Here is a 25502-nt window from a genome sequence, read left to right as displayed (position 1 = left end):
GAGAGAGAGAGAGAAGCACTTATCAGCGTTCCAGGGTACATCCTCCCGGAACAAGCGATTTCACAATATTATGAATAAAAGTAACAAGTACACATAGTGAAAGGAGGATTACACGAGAGAGCCGAGGAGAAGCTACGATCGAGGTAAACAACGACGCAGCGGAGTAAGAGAGAGAAGAAAATGAACAGATGCAATGCAGTGTGAAAGAAAGGGAGGTATCCTTCCTTGTATTATGGAGGAGCGTAACTGCGAGACGCGCGTCCCTGCTCGTCTTTCATGTCGCCCGTGCGACATTATATCGCGAGTTCAGCGCGTTCGTTTGATAGGAACACGCTGCGATAAAGTCGCCGCCGCGTCGCGCGGAGTGTTGCTTTCCCTCCCTCGTCGTCTCCCTTTTCTGCCTTTTTTTATCTTTACGCTCCCGAATAAAATTTATGACCCAAGGGCTCGCAACCTCAATCTCGCAGCATCAGCCCTCGCGGCCAGGGGAGCTTATTAAACTTTATTTCAACTTTATTTCGGTAAACGCGCCGCACGTGCTGTTTACCGAATAAAGTTTCCGACGTGTGCCGTTACTCGCGAGTAAACATAATATTGACCGATCGAAATACACTCCTACCCCCCCCTCTCTCTCTACGCTCCGGTCGGAGATACGCGCATCACAACAGCGGACGCGTTTCCCATTATCGATCTCGTATGGGCTCCCGGCGTTGACTAACGCGGAAATCGGTATCCCGCCGGCCACAAGTGGTCGCAAACGAGGAGCGATCGCCGCGAACGAGCCGCTTCTCGTCAGGGAAACTTGGAGGAACCTTACAGTGTACATGTAGGCGGATTTCCGGGTCGGGACGCGAGTCAATGTCGGAGATTGCTCGAGCCTAGACATAATCCGGGCTCGGTATTAGAGCGAGATGTGCTCGCCAAGCCTCGGCGGCGGCGAGCGGGAGGGCTGGCTGGCGCAGGGGGAGACGCGTTGACGCGCAGTTTAACCCCGGTATTCACAGGTGGTCTCAGGGTCTGTTATTTCACCAAGCCATGGTGGACTGCGCGAGGGCCGCTATATTGCTACCTCTGGGCTCCAGTATATTGAATTGTCAGCCCGTTAACAAGTGCTCCCTGGTCGAGACTGCCTTCCTGCTGCTGGTGACCGTTTCCACGGTAAATATGCTAACGACCGTGCTAAACGACAGCCCGGTGTTTCCGGAGAGCGACGAGGAGGAAGACCTGACGGCACCCCTGCTGATGGACTCGCCCCAGGTGAGAAGCGCCGAGAAGCCGAGCCACTCGGCGATTTCAGACAACCCGCGGAGAGTCTCTCTCTCTCTCTCTCTCTCTCTCTCTCTCTCTCTCTCTCTCTCTCTCTCTCTCTCTCTCTCTCTCTCTCTCTCTCTTCCTCGAACCACGAGGTCGAGGGTCCACTGTCGCGGTTACCCTCGTGATGGATCGTACAACCGAGCCATTTCCACGCTCCGCTAAATGAATTATGGCGTCGCTCGATGAAGCATAGACGCTGTTTCCGGAAGAGCGGCCCGAGTCAAGTTCAGTTAGATGAATGAAAAACGCCGACATAGCAGCGAAACGCGCGACTTTGTAGACAACGATCGTCTATCTTGCGGCGGAGGGAGAGAGGGACGGGGGGAGATTTGCATTTAACCGCAGCATTGTGATGGCGAATTCAACGGTGAGTGATTGCGGCGCAAGCCGCGCGCGCGCGCGCGGGGGCAGGGGAAAGAGAGAGAGAAAAGGAAGAAGCGGACTTTTTCAAAGGGCAAATTAACCGACAAGCTGCATTTCGCAAAAGTGCTGCAGCCGGCAAAAAATGGACCGGCGAAGGTTGAGCGGCTCCATTAAAACGTCGTGCTCGGGACCTTTCGAGGTTGTCGCCGTTTACAAACGCGAGGGTAGATTTTTTCAGGAACTCCTGGAGTCATAATTCCATCTCTCGTCGGAGCAATCAGAAAGAAGTTGAACTCGTTGAACGACGCTCGCGCTTCCGCCGAAATTTATTTCGCGCTCGTTTCGGGATATTTAATTAAGAATTCAAGAGGAGAAACGTGTTTCACCTCCCCCCTCCCTCTCTCCCCCAATCGAGACGCTACCCGCGCTTGAAAAGTTCCACGCTGAATCTTAGCGGCATTATCGCAAGCGTCGGCTGAGAAATTGGCGCAATTAATTCGCTAACGAGTCGGCTCTCCCGCGCACATGTGGCAGCCGCCGCTCCCGAATTAATTTAACGCGCTAACCCGCGCGCGTCTCCGAGTAACACTCAACTCGCTTTTGCCGAGGACAAAGTCCTAACGACGCCGTCGTCGTTAAGCATGCGCGCGCACGATACCTATTATTAATTAAGTTATTCCCAGCCGCGGCGAAATTGCCACTTCCATTTCTGCCGGCGCCGGGATTATCATTTCCGCGTTTATTCCTGCTGCCGCGCGTCGCGGCTTCCTCCTTCTCAATCCTTCCGCGACTTCTTCCGTCCGCGATCGGCAGCCCCGGAAATGCGTGCGTCACGTTTCGTGCGGGATCTCGAGGATCGGCGATTATTAGCGACAATGCGGCGACTTAAAGTGGCATTTCCTGTACCTGCCGACGAACTTGCCCCGGCTCCGGCGGGTCCCAACTCCCTTCGCGATGGCGAATCAATTGCGGATTACAGGGTCTCGCCGAGACACGCCGGACTTTGGAGTTTGAGCCAGGCTTTGTCGTAAATTCGTCGGGCTGACCGGTCGCGGTGCTCCGAGTGAGAGCGCACGCTCGATCGAGCGAGTGAACATTCGCGAAATCTCGCGGAAGTCTTCGCGAGAGTGTGTTCGCAATCGTGCAACGGAGATTTACAGCCGGCGATGATGGACGTTCCTCTCCGACAGCACCTTTACGCTTTTGACGAGGCAAATGCTCCAATAGCCGGATATTTAACGGCGCAATGCTACGATTGCTTAATTTTATAAAGATGGAAATATTAAGATTCATTACTAACAAGTAAACCTACCCAAGTGTTCCACTCCGATTTTGATGAAATTTTGCATGCGTATAAAGCATCAAAAAATATTAGACACGTATCTTTTTACATCGGCCCATATTTTTTGAAAGTTCGTGTACATTTATTGATTTCTTGTGAGTCATGTATCTCAAGGTCTTCGGAATTAAAAACTATATAATACATAATCAAATTTAGAAAACTATATTTAATAATATATATTTCACATAACACAAATGGTGGACTTAATATAGCGAATTGTGTAGAAATGTGCTCATTCTCATGAAAATCGGCACACAAATTTCTTCTCTTAAAATAAGTAATAAGTATGTAAGTAGCATAATAATAATATAGAATTTTGACAGAGCTTCCATTTCAAATACTTTATAACTGTTATAGATTGTTTTCAGGATTTTTTGTACGTGTTCATAGAGCATGAATATTGCTTGAAAAAATGAAGGTTGGTTTTAAATTAAAATTAAAATTTAAATTAAAATTAATTTTTTCAATTTTTTCAATTCCAAAAATTGATGGAGAAATTTTTTCAAATGTTCATCTGTCATGATGAATCCGACATCTTGAGTTTCAAAATCTGATTTTAGATTTGCTTCTTACTCTGAAGACTTTGAGATATGTAAATCACAGAAAATTAATAAATGTATGCCAATTACGACAGAACCATGATATTCTTTAAATATCGATCCGCCGTTTTGAAAGTCTTAAATTTTCTGGTGAATTCGGATTTGGTAACATAGAAACAACTGATGTGTTCCTCTGGAAATATTATTTTCTCAAACATTTCGTGATATTGAGCATTTATGTATAGAACAAGAAAGTGAAAAAATTGACATTTTAGGGGTGGTTTCTACCCTTAAAACGCTTTATGCGCCGATATAAAAAAATATGTGTCTAATATTTTTCGATGCTTCGTACGCATGCAAAATTTTATCAAAATCGGAGTGGGATACTTGAGCATCAATACTCAAGCAATTGTCGCGATCGCTAAACTCTGTTGACTCAATATCCGGACATAATTAATATGCAAATGAAATTTCCCGTTTTATTGAATTTGCTTTTTATCGATTATTTGAAAGCGTGCCATAATCATTATTTTCTTTTTTTGAACATTTTATAAACAACTATACGTCTCGTTTAAGATAACAATTATATACTTTATTTTAAATTACGGACTGTTTTGTTAAGTTTTCTAATCTCTTTCGCGACTTTTATCTTTTTATTGACTACTTCTAACTTCTTCTTTACTGCCTGTTTTTTTCTTTTTCGCCGAACATTTCTGAATATCGACAGGTTTCAATTAAATGTTAATATTGCGCTAGAGAAAATATTTGAGATTAATAATGACAAGTTTCTGCACATATGTCCGGCAATTGGTACTTTTACATTAATTGCGAGGAACGTTCCGTGTTACACGCCGCGGGACACGAATCGCCGGATCAAACGCGCGATGTTTCGATTGAAATTTGCCGATTTAAATCCACCCACATCCTCTCTCTCTCTCTCTCTCTCTCTCTCTCTCTCTCTCTCTCTCTCTCTCTATCCCCCTTTTTCTCCCCTCACGGATCTAATTCGCATAAATTACCATCGTTGATGAAGAATAATTTAGTTAAAATAGTCCGCGGTCGGCGTATTCATCGTCGCATCGAATGTTTCGGTCGAGTCGCGGGAAAATTGTGCGGAGCGAACGATTAGTCCGAATCGTCAGAATTGATCGGTGCAATTCACAAAGCCAAGCAAGACGCGATTGTCAAGCGAGGGCGAGCTGGACGAAAGGCGAGACGCGAATGAGCCTCCGCTCTGTTCGCAGTGCGTGCTCTTCGGCACCTTCATGATCTGGTTCGCCAGCATAACCATCAACCTGGGGCCCACGTTCCTCAGCGGGGCCTTGGCAGCGAACACGGAGAGCGGCCACAACGCGCCTAGCTGCCCGCTGGTGCATGGCCCGTTTCGCCACTACATTCTCAACGTCCTCTGGATTATCATCAACGTCATCTGCGTGGCGCTCACGCTTTTCCATTTGAGAAAGTTGCACCGGGACCTGACGAAGGCTAACGTCGAGGCGGTAAGCGAGAACCCGCTCCGCTGTTTCATCCCTCTTTCCCTCCTCCCTTGCCACCGCTTTCATTCTCTTTGTATCTAGGGTTGCCAACTGTCGGGTTTTGACCCGGACTGTCAGGTTTTCAGAAATCTTGTCCAGTGTCCAGTTAATAAGTCAAACTGGACGTCATATGTCCGGTTTTTAAGTTATATCTAATCCCCGACTAGAAATTATGATCAGGTTTACCTAACATTGATAAGGACCTAATTGATAAGGACCTAAAAGGACCTAGGGTGAATGAAAGGTAAGCCTAAGTAAGTCAGTCCTTATAATGTCCTAACGACAAATGAGTAAGGAAGACCTTTATAAGGTTATAATGATTGGGTCCACATTAGGACTTTAATGTACCTACCTAGTATATGATATAATATGGTTCAGTTAATCAGGTTCTTGTCAGGATCTTATTCCTTGTACCTAATATGATTTGCATTATCAAGTTTTAACAAAACAATTTTTGAGTGTTATTTCCAAATATAAAGACGTTTGCATTGAAAAAACACTTCAGATCACTTGAACATATTTGTAAAACGCTATAGAAATTATCCTTTTATTAGCAGTCAATAAATAGTTGTAAAATTAACGTGACATGCGACTTTTCTCTTTAACACTACTTTATGTCTTGTCACCTTGTGATACTTAATGATCTTATGATATTCATTTTATGTTTCTTTTCCGAAACATTTTACAAGTATGCTCAAGCGATCTAAAATATTATTTTATGCAAATATCTTTTTATTTGGAAATGACATGAAAGAATTTTCAGCGTGACATTTCTTATTTCTAATGTCATCATCCAATATAGCCGTGGCGAGTAATCAGCAGCTATAATTTGAAAGAAAAAAAAAACGTAATAAGGATTCCATAAGGTAACTCAATAAGGATTTGACTATGAATCCTTACTAAGGTCCTGATATCCATGCTGCGTTACGTGACTACTAGGACGCGATAGTATTACCTTATTGAGACCTCCAATTGGGATGTCCAAATGAGGTTAACCTGATCAGGACCATGGGATAAATTTCTAGTCAGGTCAATGGAATGAGAGTTCAGATTTTTTAGCAATGTTTCTTCGTTTCAAGCGCCTACAAACGATCGAGCGCCACGAAAAGCCATTTAGTAGATGATCCGCCGGTCCGTCATTCCATATATATTAAAAAAGTAATAGTTTATTATTTTATTCAATCAAATCTTGTTTATAAAATTGTTTGGAAATTAATATTGTAAATAAATTCTTGTCATATTTTTTGTATTTAATGTAACGTTATGATTATTATTTCTGGTTTAGTCCGGTTTAGTCCGGTTTGGATTTGTTACCAAAGAAGAAATGTCCGATAACTTTAACTTTTGGATTTGGCAACTCTATTCGTATCGCGGCTCGCGGAAAGCGCGGCAACTGGATTATCGTTTTTCTCCGAAATTGGCTCTGAGGCGCTTTGGAAATAAATACAAACGCGTCATTATCAGGGGAACGGCAGAACGTGAGTGAAGTCTCACGTCGCCGGAAATAGCAGAGAGAGAGAGAGAGAAACGCGCGGGAAATACGATAAACTGCGGCTGGCGCTGGCGCGGCGTGTCAGGTTGGGATAAAGAAATCGCAGAGCGACGTGCGGGATCAGCCGTCTCCCCGCTTGACGCTATCTCGCGCCCGAATTGCCATTCGACCGAAATCGCGCAAATTTCCCCGTCTCGGCCCGTATGACCGTGCTTATCTTCAGGTGCGAGTCGCCGGTCTCGTCGCAACGCTCGTCAACGTGACAGGAGGACACCAGGGTGCGACGAACGCGCTCGGCTCCGAGGACGGCGCGATCGACGCGAGGAACGGCACGACGCCGAAGGTAAGGCTCGTCACGTCGTCATCATCGTCATTTTCCCCTCCCGTGCTTTGCGCGCGCGATCTTCGCCTCGATCGCTTCGATCACCGGCGATTCGCTCACGCTCGCAAGCACTGACGAAGGGGGCCAAAAGGGACAGCTGTCGATGTTTCAGAGGACCGGTGCCGTGGAGGAGCACCGGAAGATGAGGAACTACCTGAGGAGGATGGAGCGCGAGGGCGTGCAGCGAGTGAAAATGTTCCTGGTCATAACGGCGGCGTATGTCATATTCTGGGGACCATTGTTCTTCGTTACCCTGGTGCACCATCCTGTCATAGGCAATCCTACCGGCTACGAGGTAATTAGAACGGATAACTCCCGCGGCGAGATAACGAGATAACGGCCGATGCGCGCGCAAACACGCATCTTCGCTGTTTATGCGCGATCTCGATCGGCATACGCAGTGCCTGTAATCGCGCCTCTGTCCTGCGCGTCCTTGCGGAGGTGGATGTTGTCAGGAGTGTGATCTGCTTTTGAGGATTTTTTTCCTCAAAAATTGATTTAGCGCGTCTATCGTTAGTAAATGACTAAGGGCCGGTTTTTTCAATAATGGTTTGGACTTTGATCGAAGTTTAAACTCTGTTCAAAAGCATCAGACTGTTTTTCAATGAATAGATCAGAATAAAATGTAATTTACAATATAATTTAACCAAACTGTGAGTGATGACCGTTTAATCGTCGTTTAATAAATTAATAATCGTTACAATACAGTGCCTCTATTATTATATTTAAAATCATATTGTTAAATATTTGTAAAAGTATAAAATATTTGTTACGATGCTTGATGAAGAATATTATGAAGAGAGTAATGAAGATGAGGATATTTTAGAATATATAAAACTACGATTGGAAAACCGGCCCTAAATATCATGGATTAATATTAACCCTTTCACTACTGAATTAACTTCTCTTGAAAAAATTATTAAAATATTTGATAGTCCTACGTTTTTTTAAGTCGCTGATTACGAATCTAAAGTCGGATTTGCAAAATTCAAAATGGCGGACTTAATATGGCGATCATGATATATAAAATTAATGAAAATTCCAATTATTATTGATGGTGTATAAGCTTTTCGGGTCGCTGATTACGAATCTGAAGTCAGATTTGTAAAATTCAAAATGGCAGATTCAATATGGCGACCATAATGTACGAAACTGATAAAAATTCCGATTATTATTGTTGATATATATTGAGTAAAATAATATTGATAGTATATATATATATGGATAAGATGGAGATACAGAATGAAAAAACTAGGAAAATAGAGTTAAAAAATGCAAAAGAATTAAATTTCGGCCGTTTTTGTTGAAATATTTGTTTATAAAAAAGAAATCTAACCTGCAGAAAAATACTGAAAGAAATATATGTTTTTGTACAACATAAAAAAAATATTTGGTGAAAATTTCAGACCTCTACATTCAATACTCTCCGAGGAATCGATTTTTCCCTAAAAAAAAAAAGCATTTTTTCAACTTTGATTTGTTATAAAAATCACAAATGAATAATTGGGTATAAAAACCTATCGGAGTATGTTGAACAACTATTCAGTTATCTGGAAAATTCAAATCCTCGATTAGTTCTTCAAAATTATGTGATTTACAATGCGAAATTGAATCAAGAAAAGGTGAGAAGTATACTTCCCACTGACAGTGAAAAGGTTAAAGCGTTGGGAAACAATGGCTGTGATTGAAATGTCTTCGACAAAAGTGACACATATCATTAGTGCCATCACAAAATTCTGAAAACTGAATCGCACTCCTAATAAAACGGCGCGCGGCGCGAAATCGAAATCGGGCGAGAGCCGCGGCGGCGAAATGTCGGCGTTGTTTATTCATTGCGCGAACTAATAAGATCCCTCATTTGATATCAGAGGACACGTGTGTCGGGAATAATCGTTTATACGCGATCCTGTGGTTTACGCGGACCAATGCAAACGAATGCATGTGTGTGTGTGTGTGTGTGTGTGTGTGTGTGTGTGTGTGTATGCGCGCGCGGCGGTGTTTGCTCGTATTTGCGCCAATTTATATTTATCTCGGAGATATTAATATGTATCAGCCTCGTTTGCATGGCGCGAGCTTCGGAAAGAGTGTCACACCTTGCGCGAAATTACGCGAGATGACTCTCTCGCAGGTAATTTAGTCTACGCTGCTGCGAGTGTGCAAACCGTTGAAACATTCGTTTCCACGTCGTAGACGTTTGCGCCGCCTCGGGTTTCGCGTCGGGACTCATTTGCAAGCGGAGCAAAGTGCTCAGAGGAAGCGATACGTGCGCTTCGTTTCGCCTCTACCTGGCTAGTTGAAAAATCAACTGAGCACAGGTGTATCCATCCGAGTTGCGTCGAGTAGCGGCGAGTGTATCTCCGTCGAAATCAATTTCGAGCGTCCGTTTTCAACCCCTCGGCGGCCCCTCCCCTTCCCGCCCACAATCACAAGTGGTTATTGTCGCGTTTCTTTTCTTATCGACACGGAGTTTCTCGCGGCGCGGCTGCGGCGACGATATGTGAAAAGGCGCGCGTGCCAGGCACAAGGGCAAAGCTTGCGAAGGGTAACGACTTTAGTCCGACTCTCAATGGCGACACGACGCGTCGATGGGAATAAATGCGAAAAGTTGGCGAGAAAAGCACGAAAGCGAAACTCCCTCGACCGTGCCGATACACGGTTTCCTTCGCGAGTCACAAGTCGATCGGCGGATTCGCAAGCACGCGCGAGGGCGAGGGTTGTGCGGGCGGGAGGGGAGGGGAGGGAGAGAACTTTCCGCGAGAATATAAATTTGCCCGAAGAGGGGAAAAACAGCGCTCGCTGAGTAATAATATAATCCCGAAGAAGTCGCGCGGTTGTTTCGCGCTGACGTGCCATGTAATCGCGTTTAATCGCGGCGACACGCGTGATGATTTTGACGATCTGCCAAGAGAAGACGACGACCTTCACTCACTTCTCCCCGTGCGTCGATCCGATTTCCGGCAGCTCGTGATTCGCAAGTTATCTCGTGAGGAAGACCGCGAAAAGCACCGAGGGCGAGTTCCACCTTCTTAAATTTCCCAAGCGAGGAAGCACAAATTTCCGCCGAAAAGAGGAAAGCTAACAATTCTTCCCTCCCTTGTAAACTCCGCCGAATAAACTCCCCAAAATCTTGTGTTTGGCTGCCGAGTTGCTTGGCAACGCGTCCATCGCGGATTTGTTCCCGACGTTGCATCCCGGCCGAGGAACACCCGAAACTTTCGGCCCCAACTCGAGTCTCAGCTTGCTCCTCTCCCCGAAGCAAATCGAGCGTTCTCCAAACCGCGAGAACCTTAACTATCCCCGATATCGTTCCGCGTGTAAATTGAGAAATCTCTCTGCTCGCTGCTCTCCAACCGTGAAGCTTTAATTTGTAATTATTTATCGAGATAACCGGAGCGAATCGTACAATCGGGCTTGCCTCGCCTCGCCTCGCCGACCTCTTCCGAACAAAGGACCAAAGCTCTCGCGTGCTTACACGCCTCCCGAGCTTTCCCCCTCGCAATTCTATTGGATAAGCTACAACGCAATCTTCAATTATCTCGCGCACGCTTATGCTTACAATGTTCGCGTCCCGAAAGGACGCGTGCACCGTGCCGTGATCAGAGCGCCTCCTCGGTGAACTTCCGAAAACCGCTCACGCTTCGTCAACATGAATTTTGGCGGAGATACTCGGAATCTCGAATAAAGATCTCCAGCGAACACTTGAGCGGAGTTTTACCGGTGAGCAAGTTCAACGCCAAGAAACTTCGAATAACGTTACATATCGCCGATGACGCTGCGACATTTTGCCGGAGCAAGTTTACGTACTGTAATCGCGTGTCTGCCGTCATTTTCAAATGTGGCAAGAGATGCCGCTTCTTTTCCGCCGGTTTCTAGATTAACAAACGGGGCATTAAGTGCAGCAGATTAAGGTAGATTCAGACAAATGTTCATTCGTTGTCAAACAGACGTACACAATCATGGCGCACAAATTCCTCTGGAGAAGTGGTTCAACGTCAATCAATTGCAGTATATTATTTGCACGATATTATTTGTTGGCATTAACCGCTTCATTGGCGGACCCGAAATCAACGCTTCGTGCCAAAATCGGCGAGAGAGAATAATTTTGTATTTTACATGGAAGCTTACCTATAAGGATTTTTCGAGTCGTTGGTGACGAGTCCAGGGTCGAAGTTATCAAATTACAAATGACGGTTCCAATATGGCGGCTACAAGTGGCAAACTTTGATATTCCATTATGGAACGCAACAAATTCGGTACGTTTTTCTGATCGCAAATAACAATTCATCATAAGTCCGAAGTTTTCACCAGAGCCACTCGGCAAAGAAGTAATTTTCTTCAACATATTTCAATCGCTAATGATAAAGGTAAAAGTATCCATAATGGAATGCCATTGGATTCGCCATTTTAGGTTATTTAGGCAATTTCGACTGGATTCATCATCAGCAATCCAAAAAACACAAACATATCGAATATGATCTTCCCCATAACGGAACAAGTCACTTGAAGCCGCCATATTGGACCTGTCATTCTGAATTTTGACATTTCGACCCCGAGTTCACCAGAGCAGACCCGAAGAATCCTCTACAAAGAAAATTTCATACAAAATCAAATGGATACATCAATCTTGATGAACATTCTTCAAAAACTGCCAGAATGGAGAGTATTGTCCAGTAAGCGCCGCCATACTCGACCCGCCATTATGAATTTCTCAAATTTGATTCGGATTTGCAACCAGCGACCCAAAAAACACGTAAATTTGACGTAAATTCGAGTCACTCATGGTATTCGTATATGAGTCACTACCAGAGTGAACTGGTCAAATTGCCGGCAATCGGACGTGGGTGGCTTCCAAACCACTCCACTCCAGCGTCTCACACAGCGTCTCTGTGCTGCGCCAGGTGACCCTGCACATCGCGTACGTGCACGCCTTCGTGAACCCGACCCTGTTTCTCGCGCTGCACCGGGGCTTGCGGCAGGGCATGTCGGACGTATGTTGCGGCTGCTGCGAAAGCATCGCCCGCTGGATCCTCGGGTCCGCCGTGGGCAGTCCGATACAGAACGTCCAACCACCCCGTTACGAGCCGCCGATGAACCTGCCGTCACCGCCGGACCCACCATTGGCGGCGCCGGCCGCGCCGCCAGGCTGCAATCTTACCGACGTGGCGTTGCTGAAGCCGCCCCTGCCACCGACTGCCAAGCATTTACTGGTGGTAGGACACTGTTCGTCCGATTAATTATCGCCGGGAAGTAAAGTCCGCGTTGCGTTCGCGTGTGAAACACCTACTGAAGCGAGAAATTCTGACGCAGGACGACTCCATCGCGATGCCGCCCGACCCATGGAGCCTGTCCTCGAGGCCGAAGAGCGCTTCCAGCCTCTACAACGAGGAGTTGTCCAGGAGGCCGAGCTTGCTGCTGCCGCCGCCGTCGGAGCTGGACGATCTCCAGCTGAGCCCGACGAGCAGCGACCTGCCGAGCGAATGAAGCCCCAGAGCGGACAATTCGGCCGGACGTTCACCACGTTGACCGCAACTCTTCGCGAACGATCGGTCGCGCTTACGATGTAAAGATATAATTTAAAAAAAAATTATAGAAATAGATTCCTCTTGCGCACGCGCGCGCGGGGAAACCCCTCCGTGCGAAATCCTCTCTCGGAGCGTCCAATCGGACGTTCGCATCGTCAACGAAGCCAAAGTGAGGTCCTCGAAGACCCCCGCGAGGCACGTGTTCTTCTTCAACCGGCGAACCTGAAGACATGTACTCGACATTCATCTTCCATACGGGGAAGCTCCGAAGCGAGGTCGCAAGGGGATGAAGGATGATTGATCCCGCCGCTCTCGCGATCTTATTAAAAAATTCTCTCGCAAAACTCGCGCTTGCGTCTCGGCGGCGCTATTTTTCGACGGGGAGGTCTTGCCGGGGAACTTCCACTGCTAAAACCAACGTCCGAAGGTTTCGCCGCGCGGGACAATATTTCAAGCTGCGCTTGAACGATGCAGGATGTCAAGTTGGGCGCACCAAAATCACCGCTGGTCCGATCGCCTTCAGTCTCGCGGAATTTTCGCCAACGGAAAACTATTATAAAACGATGAAAGTATGTTGACGACAGCTGTTCCCCTAGCCAAGACCCATCCGACACGCGACAAACTTTGCTCGCGACGCGGTGTGTATCGCGAGAGGAAAGATATACGCGACGCAAATCGAGGGGGGAAGGAGCGTAGTCCACTGGGCATCATCTAAATGTATCTGTGATTGCTTATGAACGTCCTAGTCTCTTCATTATTGTGGTGTCATGGATAGATTCTTAGAGATACACACACACACACACACACTCAATGTATATAGACAGAGCGATACGCGATACCTTAGGTACATTAGGCAATTGTGTGATTCGGGGTCCGCCTTCTTCAGTTACACTCCCTCAACGCGGTCGTGAGACCAAAACGAAAGAGAGAGAGAGAGAGAGAGAGAGAGAAGGAGAGAGAAAGAGTACGTAACGAGAAGGGAGGGATCCGCATAGTTCCTTCGTTTAGGTCGAGCTATAGGTGCACTTACTAACATATACACATGATAACGATCGGGAACGCGCAGTTCTGCCGCACTTCGAGTCCTTTGTGGAAACGACGAAAGTGGCGTTCTCGCACGAGCTTCTCTCATCTGGGGACTCAATCTTCTCGAGACAAGATAGTATATATATACATATACGATTGAATTACATATATATTTTCTATGCGAGATTTTGAGCGCTGCACGAAACCTCCCCTCCTCCTAGCCCCGCGTGGATTTGACGGACCGCGAGGAAGTTTCACTTGGAACGAAGGGACGACCAGCGAGAGACAAGAAAGAAAAGGGGACGAGTCTTCGGGGTCTTCGGCGAATCACTTGACGATCATTTGATCTGCGAAATACAACGACGACGAGGGGGGTGCGTGGGAAGCAGTTCTCCCGAATTCGTCAGAACGCGGCCGTTTTGTACGTTTTCCCTGTTGATGTTCTTCGTGATCGTTTCCGATGCATTCGAATTTGCATGATTACAAGCAAAGCCGACTTTGATCGCCATTGTTCGTCTCGAACCTTCACTCGCCGTGACGAAAGGAGGAAAGAAGGCCCGAGCGGTTTTTCGGCATCAACACCTACCGAGAAATATCGCGACGCAGAGGGGACTAATGGTATATTCGAGGACATTCCGGAAGGACCGCAAGCTTCGGGCACTGAGACGACGAGAGGACGACTCGCAACGTCAAGAACAATCAAAACACTCAGTTAATCCAACTCGGAATCGACCAAACTCGAGAGCAGGGTTTTTCAAACCGTTTCAAGCTGCGCGATTTTTTAGGGCACGTGGATATTGGCGTGCCGCGCGGCGTGAAGATACGTCTTCTGCTTAGAAAAATCGCCGGCAGTAGAGCGATTCGCGAATGTTACGTAACGAAGCATAACGTAAAAATTATTCATATCAGGCTGCGCGTCGTGACGCGCGGAGCTTTCGATCGTGATGTGAAAAAGAGAGAGAGAAAAGGGACACCGGGACGCGGAGCTTCTTCGAGCGTGAATTCCGACGACTGACGTCGGCGTGTGTTTGCGTCGTTTGCGGTGGACCGATCGAAATTGCCGCGCAACCTCTTTTTTCGGAGATTATAACCAGGTTTGGGAAGTAACACATTACTTGCAACGAAGTTACAGTTACAGTTCTTTTTTTCTTTTTTGTAACTATAACTTAACTTCGTTCTGTTTTCTCCATCTATAACTGTAACTTAACTTAGTTACCTTTGTTTGATAACTAGTAACTAATTTGATAGTTACTTTAATGGTTACTTTATATATTTCAAACATAAGTTTTTAACGCGACGCGCGATGTTTGATATCGACAATAAGCATACGGTTATTCTGGCTGCATTTGGAAAACGCGCGCTATTGCGTCATCTATCTCTGTCGTTCATTAAATGTAAAACAAGGATAAAATAACGAAATAGCGCTGATAGTCTCCTCTCCGAATGCAATCTGTATTTCTTTCAAAAAAATTGTACACCTATTGGACATTTCCGCCGCGCGTCGCCAATTATTTGTAATTGTTATTGTTATTTGTTAACAGAACCTGCGTTCTGTTCACAGCGTGAAGTGCGCGCTACGTGGTTTAAATTATTTAAAAAAATTCAAGCAATGGATAAAACATCTCAATCTTCGGGGAAGGATTGTAAATGCCATGGCATTTTACCGCCCAGTTGTTATTAATAGTCTTAAAGAATAAATATAAATTGCTTATTTAAATTGATGAATCCAATTTGTAAAAATTATATACAATATATGAGGAATATAATAATCAACAAACCACTTTTATATAAAATTGAAGGAATTTACACAACTATGAAATTTAAAATAATAGCACTATTGTTGCAAAAAGTAACTGCAAAGTAACGACTCGTTACTTTCTAAATAACTATAACATGTTATTTTTTAAGGTCAGTAACTTGTAACTTGTAACTTACTCTTGTAAGATACTTTCACAAAGTAACTTTCCCAAGCCTGATTATAACGAGAAGGAAAGGATATTGGCGTCATTGAAATGTACGATACATATTAAAGTGTACTCAAGATGTTAGCGTAGAGAGCGTTTCTTACTGTATAGCGACAAGCGCATATCAATGTAGAGCGTCGACACGCTTGCAGACGAAGGGCGTTAGGATTGACGTGAAAATTACGTCCCGCAAGCCACCCTCCCTCACCTCCCGCCGGGGACGCGTTGGAAGCAGTGCGTGAGGGAAGCTGCTTGGATACAAGTCAATTAATCGCAACTACCGCACGACGTCTCCTCCTTAGAGTTATGTGTATGTGTAAACCGCGCGCGCGCGTGTGTGTGTGCGAGATAAATGTCTAAAATGTGTAAAAAAAAAATATATATAGAGCGCGCGCGCGCCAAGTGAGAAAGTGTCCGAGCGCGAGAGCGAAATTTTTTATCGTAATTTTGTAAACGCTGCGTCGGGAGAGAACGAAAGTGGCCTATATCGATGATGAACGGCGACTGCAAGGGGAAACAACGCAAGAGCGGTTTAATCGTTCCTTCTCGCGCTTCACAGTTTCGTGCACCTGCATCGTTTGCGTTCTAGGCAAACGAACTGCCTGGAACGAAATTTCAGTCGGACCGCTCAGAGAAGAGTTTCCCTTTTTTTTTTTTTCAAGAGGGAATATTTTCCGATTTATTTACGAATAATTTACGAATAATTTACGAATAAATATTTACGAATATTTCATTAACGCATATTTCAGGGTCGTTATCGGAGACGACCCTTGTCTCTTCTTCGTTTCGGAGCCGATCTGGAGGGCCGATGCGTCGGGGCAAATCATTCTAAATAATCTCGTCAGGAGAAAGTATTGTTAAGGACATTTCTAAGCGAACGGTGCCTGAGAAACCGAATAACCGCTGCGACCTGGCAGCGGAAGATGTGTAAGGCAACTACACGCCAAAACTACGCAGACTATATACAAATCACAAATCTGTCCTTGTCGGAGAAAGCATGCATTATGTTTAAGTGTATGTAAGTATACGCGTGTGTATAAAACCCTGCTCACGTACCTTGAATAAAGATATGTGTAATATACTTGTCTTTCTTGCCGTTTCAAACGCGCTAGAACAAAGCCCAAAAGCTCCCAAGCGAGCTCGTTCCCCTCCCTTCCAAAGACTTTTCGGAAAATCGATTCTCCAGCGCGAGATTCTTCACGCAATATTGCTTCATATGGAAACTGTCTTATATTTGATCTTGAAGATAAACGCGAAAGCGCGCGTTCTTCAAGGTATATAGAGACTAGCGGTCTATTCAACGAAATATTCTACTATCTGTCTCACGTCGCCACTTACCTGTTCGAAGCCACCTAATATCTCCGTCGTGTCCATCGCGGAGTTCATGGCTATCGACCTCAGCTGCTGGCCCGTCAGAGCGGCGAGTAGACGAACGACGTTGCTCTTCCCGCAGCCCGAAGCACCGACCTGCACCACAAAATTCGACAGTTACGACTGATCGTCCATAGCGGCACATTTTAGTAAAAATACGCAATGGCGCGGTGGATAAACGTACCAATATGGACATCCAGTTCATCTTGACGCACTGAAGGAGATTCCTCAGCACCACTTTTTGGTTTCTCAACAACAACAGATTACCTTCCTCGTGCGAGCTATAATCTCTGCGGCTGAACGTCATCTCGCCGATGAAAATCTTATCCGCCGTGATGTGCATGGCCGGCTGATTAGGCGGTAGCGGGTATTTCTCGAGCTCGAATATCTCCTGATATACGTGGTAGACCTGCGAAGTAAATTCAAAGTTTAAAGAATGTGACGCTGGTAAACAACGGCAAAAACTTGGTTTATCACGCACTTCGAGTGCGTGTAATTCGAGAGCGAGTGTGGCATAGTAGACAGCACATTAGTCTACAAAGCCGAAGATCTCAATTCTCCCGGCAGAAACGAAAATTACGATCGCTCTCCTCTCGGAAGGCAATGGTAAACCACCGAGAGTATCTTGCCTAATAAAATCTCTCTAATATGGCCGTTCGGAATTGGCGTTAAATTGTAGGTCCCGTATACATGTGGATAATATTTAGTGCGCAACGCATGTATATGTAAGAGAGATCACCAACGTTCGAGGTCGGATGGAACATCAAGAAGAAGATTTCGAGTGCATAGAGACTGTACTCACTCTTTGCCGATCCTCCTTGGTCCTCATTCTGTCGACATAAATGAGTTCCACACTATTGCCTGGATTGAAGTGCTCTTTACGACCATGTAACTCGTTACAGGCGATCTCGATAGTTGTCTCGCACCATCGCGTGATGTCACGCAAGTTCATCTCCCAGGGAGATCCAGTGTGACCCCACGCGACGCCAACCTCAGACGCTAACACGCCGTTGAACCGTACCATGTCGTTGATTAGGTCCGCGGGCAGTTGTGGAAATTGCACGCTGAGGATAAGTTTCAAGTCTTCGTCCATCAGCGCATCGACAGAAATCTGCAAAAAGGAATAGTCGCGGTTGCGAGAAAACTGTGTGAACCGTCTACTTTACGGCATCTTATCGTGCGCGAGTTACCTGAGTAAATCTGTTCAAGAAGGACCTCGGCAAGCCGCGTCTGGCCCCACCTTGCTGCAGGGGATTCTGGCAGCCAAACAGTCTCGTGCCGTGTTCCAACCTGAAGGTTTTTCCCAACTCAGGAATGTAGACCTGCCCCCTATGGTCGAAACACGCGTTGAGACCTTCCAAGACTGACTGAGAAGCCAGATTCAACTCGTCGAGCAGGATCCAATATCCTGCTCGCAGAGCCTGCAGAAACGGTCCGTCCCGCCACGCAAATTCACCGCCTTTACCGCCCTCTACAGGCAAATCGGCACCGAATAAGTCGGAGATATCCTGCAGATGGACAAGAACGTGTCGATTATTTCGACGTTGGTGATTTATATTTTGAGGACACACATGGCTGACTTTTCAATGGTGATCCAAGAATAAGATGGACCCTTTGTTATATTTTATTGATACACGTAATCATTTAATACGCACTGTTTGATCGCTCAAGTTGATCCTGACCAAAGTATACCCGGCTGCTTTGGCGAGCGCAGAAACTAGGCTGGTTTTCCCCACACCTGGGCTTCCCTCCAGCAGAATCGGCTTGCTCAGCTGCAACGCTCTCAGCAGCTTCATTGTGTTCAGCTTCGTAGTGGGAGTCGAGAACGTGAATGCGAGGTCGTCGTGACAGACACTCGGGCCTTTCTTGATGTAAAACGGCGGTATTCCGAATACATTGCTCGAATCTCTCAGCGTGGTTTCTTTATTCACCGTAAGAGTCTCCGTACTGAGATCTGACTTTATTATATGTTCAACTTCCGACCTAATAAATCGCATGGCAGCGTCCGTAAAGCTCCTCAGTTTCTCGATGCTGAAATTCAAATGCGCAGAGACAATAATGACCAATCGTTGGTCGCTGGAAGCACAAGCAAGCTTTGGAAGACTGATGCAATGATGCTTACCTCTCGGCGCCTGTCGAGCCCGACCCAAGACTGTCAATGTACGTGAGACAAGCGCCATGATAATACGTGTCTCCGATCGTCAGCATCGACGGCGACCCACCGTCGGTGCACGTATTTATAAAGTTCACCCACGTGAGTACATCTCGCACGCTGACGGTGAGCTTTTTGCCCACCTCGGTGGTATGTAGCCACTCGGTGAACCTCAGCACCGCGTTGGCAATGGCTTCTTTCGTAGCATGCGACTCGATGCGAAGGTTGTGCACTATTATGTCGTGCAAGTCGCCTCTGACGGTGCATCCTTCGCACCATACCTCGGTAAAGCGATTTCGCAGGGCCGGTGAGAGCTCTTTCTTGCCGTAATCACCGCCAGGGTTCATCGTGCCGACAAACACGAACTTCTCATCCGCCACGATCACGGCATTCTCTTCGCCGTGCGAGGTCTCTATTCCTTTCTCGGCCAATAAAAGGCTTCGCTCGGGTTCTACAGATACAGCAAAATGGAGACGACCAATCGAGGAGAAAGAGAAGAGAGAGAAAAAGAGAGTGGAAGAAAGATAATCACACATACCTAACAGCGAATTTAACCGCTCCAGGACACTATCGTCGGCCAAGGAAATTTCGTCTGCCAAAAACAGCTCACCGTTACGCATAGCGTTGATCAGAGGCCCGTCCACCCACTCGAAGAGCTTGTTGTCGTCAGTGTATTCTCGCACAGGTCGTAAATTTCCCAGGAAATCGGACGACTCGGTGTGCATGTGGCAGTTGACCGCGCGCATCATTTGGCCGTTAATGGAGGCGATCAGTTGGCACACCGTAGTCTTGCCTCCGCCAGTCTCGCCAACCAACAGCACCGGCTCCTTGAAGTGACAGGATTTCTTCACAAGTACCGCCATCCGGCGCATGTGGTAAGTCCACACGATGTGCTCGAAGCACGGGATGTCGCTCAAGATCTCTTGCAATATGTGCCTGGTGACAGGCGAGGTCTTGTCGTTGAGTGTGAACAGTCTGTCTGGGTCTACGTCCCTTTTCAGGTGTTTCTTCATCACCTGCCGTATCTCGTCCGCTTCCTCCGCTTTGCGGACTTTAGCTGCGAGGACGAGGTAACCTTCCTCGGCTAGGTGTTGTCTCCAATCGTATAGCTTGTGGTCTGCGTTGGACGCTAGACGGTACCTCTCGCCCCAGCGGAAGAGATCGCGCAGAGTTATGAAACCTACGGAACGAAGAGAAAAGGTTCATTGGTTGCCCAACTGAAAAATGATTTTATTTTCCGCTGTTACGCACCTCTTTTACCGGCGAAAGCCGCTGTGCTCTTACGCCTTATCTGAAGATCAGTCATCACGTCGATCACTTCCTTGCAGTATGACTCGGGCATGTTGCATCTCTTGCCGAGTATTATCTTCAACTCGTTGGCTGGTATCTCGTCAAAATGGAGCTCCACGAATCGATTTCTGAACGCTCGGGACAGCACCTGGGGAACCAACATCGTCCGATTGTAAGTTTTCCTCTGTAGTTCCTGTTAATAGAATACCAAAGATGAGCGGCAGCTTACCTTTCGACCGCCATAAATTCCAGGGGGATTCTGCGTTGCGAACAACATGAAGTGTTCATGCGCTTTTACGACCTGTTGCGTCTCGGGGATGAACAATTCTCTGTTGTCGTCCAAGACTCGATTCAGGGCCTCCAAGACATCGCTCGGAGCTAAATTCAGTTCATCCAAGATGATCCAATGTCCTGCAAAGAACGTTGCATTTTAACTCTTTCACCTACAGTATCGTGTGAGACTCGTAGTAAGGAATTCGGGCCAAACATAAAAACCACGAGTGAAGGTCGTGGTACATTTATCGGTACATAATAAACATAATAAACATAATAAATACGAGTGAGGACCGTGGTATGTTTATCCGTTACGGGCCAAACGTAAACAACACGAGTCAGGCTCGTGGTTCAATTGTCGCTAATGCCTTTCCATTTCAGTTATTATTATTCTTGGCCACATCCGCATGTTCAAATCTATTTCCTTAAAAGTATTTAAAAAAAAAATCGCTTATATAATGTCCAGATAATAAACATTTTTGTTCACTGATGAATCGTTCGTAATTGTTTCCTAGACATTTTACAAAATTAAAGTTGTATCTCACACATGTATATACTCGGTGTCTAAGACCACCCTTTTTCTTTCAAAAACTAAGTATTTTGGAGAAAAACATTTTAGACAAAAATTGTATGGTTTCAAGGGGGACATAAAGCAACCATATCAGTTTATTTACAACTGGCGCTACTTTCACTGATATTCCACTGATCATTACTTTTCTTAAATGAAAACCCAAATTTTTTACTATATCATCTTTTTCTACCAATTAATTTGAACAATTTTGTCTGAAACATTTTTTATTTGCTTAATATTTTTTGAGATATTCAAGGAAAACTTTTACTGGTAATTTTTACAATATTTAACTTATATCTCGCTAACTATTTGTCAGAAGAAAAGATAATACTAGACTTTTTTATTCCATTTGGTATCAGGAATGTATTGTTACAATAGTGCCCTAACTATTGTTAACTTATCGACTTTTGGAAAAATTTCCAAATCATCAAATTAACAAATATCAGTTTCTCCTTGAAACCATACAATTTTCATCTAAAACGTCTTTCTCCAAAATGCTTGGTTTTTGAAAGGAAAGGGATACGTACGAGTGGTCTCAGACACCCGGTATAAATCATAAGGCGTACGATTGGCGCAAGTTTGAGCGCACGGCCAAACAGCTTATTTAGCTCGACGCATGACCGACCTTGTTGTTGATCATGGCACGCGCTGTTTAAATCATAATATAAGGGATCAATCCGACGACTTTCCTTCAACGAGACGGCACACTCACCTTTGCGCATCGCGTCGACCAAGACACCCTCCTTAAACACCAGCTTCCCCGTCTCGTCCGCGACATAACTGCCAACGTACTCTTGCAGATCCGTGTGTTCGTGATTGTTTATCCTCACGCAGACATGGCCCGAGATCTTCGCCAGGTAAGTGATCAGACTAGTCTTCCCCACCGACGTGTCGCCTTGCAATAAGACCGGCAGCTTCCCAATTGACACCACCCTCACCAAGTCCCGCAAATTCCTCCGGACGGAGTCGGTCAGTATGTACTATGGCGGAAAGATCGGTTTTGAAAAGTAGGCTCACCGATTTGAATTCAACGGTCTTCCCCTCCCCTCCCTTTGCGCCGCGGGCGGGAGAACTGTTCCTCGCCGAAGAAGCAGTATACACTTTCGGAATTTCCAAAAAGAAACAAATATGTACGATCTGTTCTTCTTAGCTGAACCAGGTTGCATCCTGTTTTGTTTTTTGGAATGAAGCATATAAATTTGCGATAAAAAGAAAAGGAACAAAGTTTCAGTGCAGTTCGCGGCTAAAAAGAGGAGACCTCTAGCGGAGGGACGGAGAAGAGACAACCGGTGCAGAGTAGTACACAAAGTTCTTCAAAAAAGGAGCAAACCTAAGGTTCGTTTTTCACCGTTGGCACTACTTCGCATCCGATTTCCTCCTCTCTTTTCTCCAACAGGTCTCAATCGTATATCCGTCTCTTTTCCGGTCCCGACGGTGCATATTATTTCAGCGATAAAAAGTAAACCTCAATAATAAAGAATACTGTAACCTTACCGATGATTTTTATCATGAAAAATGATTCATAAGCGAGCAAGTTTTGACAATTGTAGTGGGACATTCACAATTTTGAAAAACCTTTCATCCCTCAGTTTCTAGCCAACTTACGTTGCTCGGCGTTTCAGGCTTTAGACTACCCTGCAACACCCAATATCCCTCGACGTTTATGTACTCCTCCCCCGGGGCGCACTTCGGCTTCGGAATGGGCGTACCGAGGATCGCCTTGATGTTCTGGTTGTTGCCCAAAATGGCCTTGGCGATCATCGTCTGCACGATCGGATGCGACTTGTAGTCGAGCTGCGTGAGGAAACTGAGGGAGAAGGCCTCGAACAGAGACCTCTGAATATTGCCGCAAGGATTCGCCGTGGATATGTTCAACGCGCGACACAATGTCCTCAGGCTGTAGTGCGGCTGGTGCGCAGTGCCGTCGAAGAGTGTGCTCGTCGCTTGTTTCTTCACGTTCAAGTAGAACTTCACGATCGCTTCATGCTTCCCCAATCCGATCTCCTTCAAGTATGAGCTGACGAGCAGCTGGAGGTCGATGTGGTCAGTCAGCTCATCGACGTAGAACTCGGTGAATCTGTTTCGCAGACCGACCGGCAGGTCCCTCTTGCCGACGTCTGTCGCAGGATTCATGCAGGCGAACATCCTGAAGTCGGGGTGCCGCTTCACCGCCTCGCCATCGCCGCGCTCCAGCAACGGCAGCGACTCCGAGGCGCTCTCCAGTAGGCCGGACAGGCATTCCAGCGTCTCCGCGTTGGCCAGGTTGATCTCGTCCAAGAGCACCCAAGAACCGTCCCGTAGAGCCTTCACCAGGCTGCTTTCCACGAAGGAGAATGCCAACATGTGCTGATTCTTCACCTGGCTGTAGAGCTTGTTCACTTTCTCCAGCAGATTCTCCCATCTCTTCCACATGCCTGTCATGAATTGCTCCTGGTGTCGGTAGGTTGCGTGTCTCTCCTCAAAGTCGCTTTCTGCGCCGACAGGTTCCGAGGTGTTTCTGTTGGACACTTTAACTTGGTGTGCTTCTTTGTATTTGTCCCGTAGTCTACTCACAGCGGCGCGCGCGCTGTGTCTCAGGTATTGCAGCAAAGCCTTCCATTTCTGCTCCTTGTAATACAAACTTATCTTCTCTAGGAACCCTACGTTCTGCTCGACGATGAAGTGAGAGCGAAACAGGATGTCGAACTCTTGTCGAACCGGTGTGATCAGGAACTTCAGGTCGACCGGCTTGTAACCGCCCAGCAAATCTGTGCTCTCGCTCTGCTGGTTCATGTTTATCACCGTCAACCGGTGGCCGGTGCTCTTCGCCAGGTACTGAACCGTACTGGTCTTTCCAGTGCCAGTCTCGCCGACCAGCAACACCGGTTCTTTCTGCGCCACGCAGCTGGCTATGCGCTCCAGCAGGCATACGGACGGTTGCGTGAACGAAAAATTGCTCCTGCTGGTCAGTAGCTTGGCGTACTGCTCTTTCTTGCGAGGCAACTCTGCTCGGCCGATTATCAGGGTCCCGGTTGTCAAAGTCATAACGGGTTTATGTATGTTGCAAAAGTACTCGGCCTTTGTTCTTATGATACCGAGCTTGTTAGCTATCTCTATCGCCAGGTTCAAGCGTTGCTCTGCAAATAAGTGTTGCTATTTAACAATCGTCCCAAAGATATAATGAAATAGTAGGTGCAAGTAAGTTGCCTAACGCAAACATATATAACTGTAATGTCCAGGAAGACAGACTGTAAATACACACCTTGGTTGGTTACCGAGCAGCAGAAGACGTCTATAGCGTCCTGAAGTAGCTTCAAGGCTGAGTTCGACGATGAGACGTCAAAGTCGATGACAGCTCTGGAGCACCACTTTATCAAATCTCGAGTCGATGTTTGTCGTCCGGTCTTCAGTATCCCGTCGTTGCCCTCGTTGTCATGATCTCCCACGGAAAATAGCAAGAACACATCTACTATTTTGGTGGCAGTAGTTTCCAGTTTCGGGAACATTGTTTTAACTACTTCCACCAATTCTTCCTTGGACAACGGCTCCACGTTCAGGCACAGCCAATGTTTCTGCAACAGACTCGAGGATCCCGCCACATGCTTTGAAGCAGTTGCTCGTTGAGTAACAAACAGCTGGAAGTCGCTTTTGGCGTAGATAGTGTCACGGTAACCGGGCACGCACAATGTACCAGTCTCTATCAGATTACTGAGAACGCTAGCTACGTCCAAAGGAGCGCTATCGATGTCCTCCAGCAGCAACCACTTGCCGTCAATGACGGCTTGCGTGAGGATGCCCGGCTGCCAAATGAATTCACCGGGCATGTCGGTGCATCTGTACATTCCCAGCAACATCTTCGAGTCAGTCTGATCCCCCAGCTGTACTTTGACAAAGTTCGACGCGTAGTGGCCGGTCACCTTGGCCAGATATTCCACCAAGCTGGTCTTGCCGCAACCAACAGGCCCTTGCAAACAGATACATTTCCTGGAGCCGATGACTACAGCTAGACTTTGTAGATTGTTCTTCGTGGAAGATACCAGCACCAAGTCGCTGTAAGTCTTCTGGTGAGTCTGAGGGTTGACGTGACGGTCGGCAACAAAAGTCGGCAACAAAATACTACCGACAGATACGACAGACGGGACATTCTCGACCAGACGTCCCAGCGATTCGAGACTTGTGCAAGCCACTCGAGTATCCGTGTTGTTCTTATCTTCATGATCGATCGAAAATCTTTCGAAATCCACGGGGTGTAAATGCGGGCATAATATTCTTGTGGATGCAGACACATTTAGAATTATCGCTAGGCATTTCAAAGCAACCCTGAAAAGAAACGAGAAATAAGCACTCTTTTATAGACAAACGATAATAGATGGATGAAGAGATCTTT

At 46.4% G+C, this 25502-nt stretch overlaps 2 protein-coding genes and 1 long non-coding RNA gene across 6 annotated transcripts in view; 2 read left to right on the top strand and 1 right to left on the bottom strand.

Annotated features, from left to right (window-relative positions):
- The window catches only part of LOC109503947 (gastrin/cholecystokinin type B receptor), a 73633-nt gene extending 58977 nt beyond the window's left edge, over nucleotides 1-14656 (top strand). For 3 of the 4 annotated variants that reach the window (XM_019841878.2, XM_025307039.1, XM_025307040.1), the window contains exons 5-10: nucleotides 1005-1257; nucleotides 4803-5057; nucleotides 6809-6928; nucleotides 7080-7262; nucleotides 11866-12177; nucleotides 12275-14656. In XM_019841878.2, the coding sequence (XP_019697437.1) occupies nucleotides 1005-1257; nucleotides 4803-5057; nucleotides 6809-6928; nucleotides 7080-7262; nucleotides 11866-12177; nucleotides 12275-12448 (1297 nt within the window). In that variant the 3' untranslated portion in view covers nucleotides 12449-14656. Of the gene's footprint in view, nucleotides 1-1004; nucleotides 1258-4802; nucleotides 5058-6808; nucleotides 6929-7079; nucleotides 7263-11865; nucleotides 12188-12274 lie in introns of all 4 variants that reach the window. The other variant, XM_025307041.1, reaches the window with a different exon arrangement.
- Nucleotides 1-25502, bottom strand: part of LOC105184141 (midasin) — a 130455-nt gene that overhangs the window by 102904 nt on the left and 2049 nt on the right. Inside the window, exons 4-15 of the mRNA XM_011142720.2 lie at nucleotides 24378-25435; nucleotides 22742-24252; nucleotides 21849-22116; nucleotides 20522-20703; nucleotides 20254-20440; nucleotides 19541-20182; nucleotides 18973-19453; nucleotides 18506-18881; nucleotides 18041-18358; nucleotides 17653-17961; nucleotides 17035-17259; nucleotides 16818-16946 (exon numbers count right to left, since the gene is read on the bottom strand). Of these exons, the coding sequence (XP_011141022.2) occupies nucleotides 16818-16946; nucleotides 17035-17259; nucleotides 17653-17961; nucleotides 18041-18358; nucleotides 18506-18881; nucleotides 18973-19453; nucleotides 19541-20182; nucleotides 20254-20440; nucleotides 20522-20703; nucleotides 21849-22116; nucleotides 22742-24252; nucleotides 24378-25435 (5686 nt within the window). The remainder of the gene's footprint in view (nucleotides 1-16817; nucleotides 16947-17034; nucleotides 17260-17652; nucleotides 17962-18040; nucleotides 18359-18505; nucleotides 18882-18972; nucleotides 19454-19540; nucleotides 20183-20253; nucleotides 20441-20521; nucleotides 20704-21848; nucleotides 22117-22741; nucleotides 24253-24377; nucleotides 25436-25502) is intronic.
- LOC109503948 (uncharacterized) lies at nucleotides 21827-24541 on the top strand. Its single transcript, XR_002162795.2, has 4 exons — nucleotides 21827-21993; nucleotides 22362-22471; nucleotides 23771-24080; nucleotides 24355-24541. It is a non-coding gene; the product is annotated as an uncharacterized LOC109503948 (long non-coding RNA).

This window comes from Harpegnathos saltator, unplaced genomic scaffold, assembly GCF_003227715.2.
Source record: "Harpegnathos saltator strain DR-91 unplaced genomic scaffold, Hsal_v8.6 scaffold83, whole genome shotgun sequence".
NCBI classification, from domain to species: domain Eukaryota; kingdom Metazoa; phylum Arthropoda; class Insecta; order Hymenoptera; family Formicidae; genus Harpegnathos; species Harpegnathos saltator.
This window is presented reverse-complemented; position numbering and strand designations above follow the sequence as displayed.